Source organism: Barbus barbus (genome assembly GCF_936440315.1).
Source record: "Barbus barbus genome assembly, chromosome: 5".
Taxonomy (NCBI): Eukaryota; Metazoa; Chordata; class Actinopteri; order Cypriniformes; family Cyprinidae; genus Barbus; species Barbus barbus.
In genome coordinates, this window is record NC_136733.1 from 13252251 (window position 1) to 13259222 (window position 6972).

At 38.7% G+C, this 6972-nt stretch overlaps 1 protein-coding gene across 1 annotated transcript in view; it reads left to right on the top strand.

Moving 5' to 3' along the window:
- Positions 1–5246, top strand: part of LOC306869325 (transmembrane channel-like protein 2-A) — a gene marked incomplete at both ends in the record, with an annotated part of 34832 nt that extends 29586 nt beyond the window's left edge. The window contains 5 exons of the mRNA XM_079416032.1: positions 1873–2112; positions 2209–2334; positions 2413–2491; positions 2600–2723; positions 5035–5246. Of these exons, the coding sequence (XP_079272158.1) occupies positions 1873–2112; positions 2209–2334; positions 2413–2491; positions 2600–2723; positions 5035–5246 (781 nt within the window). The remainder of the gene's footprint in view (positions 1–1872; positions 2113–2208; positions 2335–2412; positions 2492–2599; positions 2724–5034) is intronic.
- Between the last annotated feature and the right edge of the window lie 1726 nt (positions 5247–6972).

The following is a 6972-nucleotide window of genomic DNA, read 5'->3' on the forward strand; positions in this document are numbered from 1 at the left end:
AGACCTTGATGGCAAGCCCGTCAAAACTCAACAAGTAAATAGATGGGGAGCACTCAGTAGCTTAAGGTAGAAAGAAGAAATTGTAACACAGAGAGGATAGAACAACGAACTGACAAAGCAAGAGGGAAAGGGAGAACCATATAAAGGAGAGGAGAACACAAGGAACAGGTGAGAACATTCAGACAAACGAGAACACAACGAGGACTAAACAAGGGGGCGTGGTAACGGGATACAAGGAGGCGGGACAGGAGGAAGCACATGGCAGACACAAACAAAGACAAAGCCATGTGCTCATACATAAAACAAACATTGAAACATGGAACAAAGACAAGACAGACAAGACAGTCAGGGGAGATCCCTGACATGTAAGAGATCAATATTATACTGTTGCCCACATAGCAATTGTCGCCTGGCCCAGCTCTGGACCAAACAACCAGTTACACTCGGCTAACATGCAGCAAAGAATTATCGCCCTTGTCCTTGATCTGGACTACAGACATGAGCCACACATGAGCCATAACTGGCCCAAATCTCAGCCAAATAGTAACTTATAACCAGCCCTGAACTGGGCCAGAACAAGTTTTAATAGTGCTACCCAATCTCAGCCTTCAGTTAACCACATAGAGACCAGTGTTTAACCAGACACCCCAAAACTGAGCCATAAAAAAAGCAACAAAAAAACAAACAGAAAAAAAAAACTCAGCCACAGATCCATCAATTTCTTTGCCACAACAGCTGTGCTTTACAAACACACAGTTAGAGCAGCCAAAGAAAAGCTAACACAAGATGTACGAAGACCAAAATCCCAACTAAAGAAAACACTGCCCACCACAATGGTGACTTCAAATTAAATAAATAACAACATCTAAGCCTCTATTATTTCTCAATAAGAGCTTCTGTAGATGTCTGACAGAAATATAGTCAGTCTGGTTAGTAATGAGTAAAGCTGGGGATGCTGTTTCGGAAATTGTTTAATCATCCTCTGCTGAGATCTTCAGAGATTTAATGTGTTTGACTTGCAGTTGATTTTACCAAATGCTCAATCGTTAGTTATTTGATCATTTTATCATTCATCTCGTGAACTTCAACACTACTTCAGTGTTTCTTTTAACAATGTGTGCAGTGTTAACTGAGGATTTGGCTGTGTTGTACATTTGGCTATGTTGTACATTTCAGCAGAAAACAGAGTTTTGTACCTGTAAATGTTTTTGTTTTATTATTCTTTTATTTTATATGCATGCAGTAATGAAAAAAGTTTTGCAATTTTTTATTTATCATTATTGCACAAGAGTCTGTATTTTATGTCTGTGGCTAAACGTAGCATAAGTGTCTCAGTGGGAAATGCTGTCTCCTCACAGCAAGAAGATCAAGTCCCAGCTGAGCCAGAAAGTCTTTCCCTCACAATCTAAAGATGTGAGAATCATAGATGCTTAGATGTCTAAAGGTGTGACTGTGTTTTACTGCCTATTGATGGATCCGTGGCTGAGTTGTTGTTTTGTGCCTAGCTGTTATAAATTCACTGTAAACCACTTCTTGGGGCTCATTGCTTTATAAAGTATTAGCATAGCATCAGACTGTTGGAATTAACTTGTGTGTTTCGTGACAAACATTTTTATGGCACATTTGAGTGAATAATAAGAGAGTTGCTATCTATGTAGAGATTTCAAGTTTAGTCATTTACAAGGTTTAATATAGACTCTTGCAGTACACCAGGTTCTAGAACAGGGCCACTGAAACTGCTTTAAAGCTTTTTAAAAGGTTTTGAGATATAATTCCTAGCAAAATACATTTTTATTACCACCTCTTCATTAGAATAATTTACCATACTCTTTTGCACCTGTAGATATCAAGCTGTTTTTATGTGTTTGACAGGATGGGGGCATTCTATGCTCCCGGTCTGTTGGGTATCAATGTACTGCGGCTCCTGACCTCCATGTACTATCAATGCTGGGCTGTAATGGCCTGTAACGTCCCACATGAGAGGGTCTTTAAAGCTTCCAAATCTAATAACTTCTACATGGGCCTGTTACTACTCATCCTCTTCTTGAGTATCCTGCCTGTGGTTTACACCATCATGTCTCTGCCTCCCTCCTTTGACTGTGGACCCTTCAGGTATCAGCTCACATATGCACAAAACACATGCATGTACATGCTATAATACCTCAAAATCATTTTTATTATCAAATGTACTCATCCTCATTGTGACAGCGGGAAAGAAAGAATGTTTGACGTCATTATGGAGACCATTGATCTGGATCTACCTGCTTTTATGGGGACGCTCTTTAGCTATGTAGCAAACCCTGGACTCATTATATCAGCAGTTCTTCTCATGGTGTAAGGGAATCATTGATTTTTTCTTAATCACATAATACAAGCAAAATCTCTTACATTTTCGTTTTGTATTTCTTACAGTCTGGCCATTTACTACCTGAATTCTGTGTCAGAGGCCTATAAGAACGCCAACAATGAGCTAAAAAAGAAAATGCAGATGGTTAGTATTGTTTTTGTTCAGATGCATAGCAGTGGATACTAAGATTTGTTAGATGGCAAAGAGTTGTTACAATTTTAGCCAGTTTGTGCTTCTAACATAAATTTTTAGGCAAGAGATGAGGAAAAGAACAAACGAAACAACAAAGACAGCACTAACCAGGTGATGAAGGACCTAGAGGATCTACTTCCAAATCGCTCTCGTGCGCCCCCTGCTCCTCCAGAGAATAGTGCAGGTTTGTATTGCATAGAATGTTGTTACCGGCCAATTCTACCTTTGCATTTGGTTGTATTAATAGAAGTATAATTGGTAACATTGTCAGATTAGCTTTCGCTGTTACTGTTAAAGTTTGAAATATAATACTTTTATTCAGGAATGATGCATTAAACTGATCAAAATCAAGGACTTTTACATTGTTACACAAAACTGTATTTCAAATAAACACTGTCCCTTTGGACTTCTTATTCATCAAAGAATCCTAACAAATAATACATTAGGCAGCACAACCATTTTCAGTTGTGATATTAATAAAAAAATAAAAGTTAACTGAGCACCAAATCAGCATACAGGTGCTGGTCATAAAATTAGAATATCATGAAAAAGTTTATTTATTTCAGTAATACCATTCAAAAAGTGAAACTTGTATATTAGATTCATTCATTATACACAGACTGATATAAATAATGTTTATTTCCTTTAATTTTGATGATTATAACTGGCAACTAATGAAAGTCCCAAATTCAGTATCTGTATTTCAGTATCTATATTGTGAAAATGTTCAATATTGAAGACCCCTGGTGCCACACTCTAATCAGCTAATTAACTCAAAACACCTGCAAAAGCCTTTAAATGGTCTCTGCAGTCTAGTTCTGTACGCTACACAATCATGGGGAAGACTGCTGACTTGACAGTTGTCCAAAAGACGACCATTGACACCTTGCACAAGGAGGGCAAGACACAAAAGTCATTGCTAAAGAGGCTGGCTGTTCACAGAGCTCTGTGTCCAAGCACATTAATAGAGAGGCGAAGGAAAGGACAAAATGTGGTAGAAAAAAGTGTACAAGCAATAGGGATAACCGCACCCTGGAGAGGATTGTGAAACAAAACCCATTCAAAAATGTGGGGGAGATTCACAAAGAGTGGACTGCAGCTGGAGTCAGTGCTTCAAGAACCACCACGCACAGACGTATGCAAGACATGGGTTTCAGCTGTCGCATTCCTTGTGTCAAGCCACTCTTGAACAAGAGACAGCGTCAGAAGCGTCTTGCCTGGGCTAAAGACAAAGACTGCTGCTGAGTGGTCCAAAGTTATGTTTTCTGATGAAAGTAAATTTTGCATTTCCTTTGGAAATCAAGGTCCCAGAGTCTGGAGGAAGAGAGGAGAGGCACATAATCCACGTTGCTTGAGGTCCAGTGTAAAGTTTCCACAGTCATTGATGGTTTGGGGTGCCATGTCATCTGCTGGTGTTGGTCCATTGTGTTTTCTGAGGTCCAAGGTCAACGCAGCCGTCTACCAGGAAGTTTTAGAGCACTTCATGCTTCCTGCTGCTGACCAACTTTATGGAGATGCAGATTTCATTTTCCAACAGGACTTGGCACCTGCACACAGTGCCAAAGCTACCAGTACCTGGTTTAAGGACCATGGCATCCCTGTTCTTGATTGGCCAGCAAACTCGCCTGACCTTAACCCCACAGAAAACCTATGGGGTATTGTGAAGAGGAAGATGCAGTACGCCAGACCCAACAATTCAGAAGAGCTGAAGGCCACTATCAGAGCAACATGGGCTCTCATAACACCTGAGCAGTGCCACAGACTGATCGACTCCATGCCACGCCGCATTGCTGCAGTAATCCAGGCCAAAGGAGCCCCAACTAAATATTGAGTGCTGTACATGCTCATACTTTTCATGTTCATACTTTTCAGTTGGCCAACATTTCTAAAAATATTTTTTTTTGCATTGGTCTTAATTAATATTCTAATTTGGGACTTTCATTAGTTGTCAGTTATAATCATCAAAATTAAAGGAAATAAACATTTGAAATATATCAGTCTGTGTGTAATGAATGAATCTAATATACAAGTTTCACTTTTTGAATAGTATTACTGAAATAAATCAACTTTTTCATGATATTCTAATTGTATGACCAGCACCTGTATAAGAATGATTTCTGAAGGATCATGTGACATTGAAGACTGGAGTAATGGCTTCTTGAAATTCAGCTTTGCCGTCATTTGAAAAAATTGAATTTTAAAATATATTAAAATAGAAAACAGCTATTTTAAATTGTTATAATATTTCACAATATTACTTTTTCTACTGTATTTTTTATGTAGTAAATGCAGCCTTGGTGAGCATAAGATTTCTAAAAGATTTAAAAATCTTACAGACTCTTAACTTTTAACAGTAGTGTAATTCTATAAATCGTATGTATTTGAATAATTAAAAAAGTATGTAAATTATACAAAAATAATGTAAATCTTGAGAAGTGGATGCTTTAGATTAATCTCTCGCCCCTCATTCCATTCCATGTTTCTTCCTTCCTTAGAAAAAAAACATGGCCAGGGTGGAAAATCTCCAAAAGTGAAGCCAGGCACAGCTGGAGGCGGTGTGCATCTGCAGAAAGACGTGTCACTCGCGTCAGCTAATCCTAACGCCCGGGGGCCTGTGACTCGAGCGCCAGGTCCCAGGGGACCTGGACCTCTACCTGGCCAACCAGGGGCAGGCAGGGGTCAAGGGCCACCCCCTAGAAGGCAGTAATGTGTGATCTAGTAATTGTTTTTTGTTCTGTCAGTCTACACACTCTATAATTAATTTTAACATTGGTTTGTTTTAGCAGATAAATGAATATTTAAAGAAATTTGGAGATATCATAATAATTATCATACATTCCGTTACAGTAAATTGCATATATCATATACATGTGGGGAAGTCGTGGCCTAATGGTTAGAGAGTCGGACTCGTAATCCAAAGGTTGCGGGTTCGAGTCTCGGGCCGGCAGGGTTTGTAGGTGGGGGGAGTGAATGTCCAGCGCTCTCTCCACCCACAATACCACGACTGAGGTGCCCTTGAGCAAGGCACCGAACCCCCAACTGCTCCCCGGGCGCCGCAGCATAAATGGCTGCCCACTGCTCCGGGTGCGTGTTCACGGTGTGTGTGTGTTCACTGCTGTGTGTGTGCACGATGGATGGGTTAAATGCAGAGCACGAATTCCGAGTATGGGTCACCATACTTGGCAGTATGTCACTTCACTTCACATACAGTGGCCCCAAAATGAATTTGGATACTGTGGTGGTTTCCCTTTTCTATGAAGAATCACTCTCAGAGCTTTGGGTTTTTGATGCCAGAGAATAGACTTTATTAAAATAGAATAAAGCCGAGACGTTTTCTGCAGAAAAGATCTCTAGAATGTTTTCTGTCTTCTCTTTAAATAGTCTCTTCTCTAGGCGTGTTCAATACATTTCAGACACACGTTTTACCTTTTTAGGCCGTGTTTACCTTGTATATACAATTTAGTCTCTCTCTAGGGAGAAGCTATACGTGTTATAGTAAAGAAAGAGGCCCCCTTCCACATTCTGCACATTTCATCCGTGCCTGCCTCCAACACACACATGCACATGATTATAATGGAAAAATAGCTTAATACATAAGTGGTTAAATTCACATTAATTATACTTGATTAGTTCATATTTTGACTAATAAAAATCTTCTACGATACTCAGTCACATTAAACAACCTTACCTATACTAATACTGGATATACAAATAAGTGCAAATATTTTTTTGTCTTCATTTTGAACAGTATATAGATTGTTTGATCAATTAAAGAAAAATTGTGGAACATTTTGCTTGGAAAGTTTTCTCTTGGGTTTTTTGTTGTTGTTGTTGTTGTTGTTTTTTAAACTAAATGCTTGCTTTGGTATTTTGTTGATGCAGTGAGATGTATTTTTAATTGTGTCTGAAGTGTCTAAACTCTCTTTGGGCCTACTGTATGTGTTATGTGTGTAATGCATGTATATTATACCACCACATATAACTGCTTTATTATTAAACTAAAGTTACAGTACATTTGTTGTCTATTTTGTTTCGTGTTTTATAATATATCCAAAATCTAGTTTTTTTTTTGTCATTTCCTTCCTTTAGTGACAGTTGAGCATTGTGAAGATTGGATTACTAATGCTTACTATGATACATAAATTACTCAGCAAGCACCCAAACTAGTTCTGAACATTTCTGCATGTATCTTTTGTGCAAAAGCATGACACAAACCCAGAACCCAGTTATACACCATTACTCTTTAAAACCTCATGTTTTAGAATTTGTTCTGTCACCTAAAATTGACCCCACAGCTTTGATTCTACATGTGTGAGAAAACTCTAGTCAGGAGTTGTAGCTTGACCTTGGAGTTCACCCAAAAATTTAATTTCCTCACCATTATGTAATTCCAGCAATTTTCTTCCATCTGTGGAACACAGAAGGACACACAT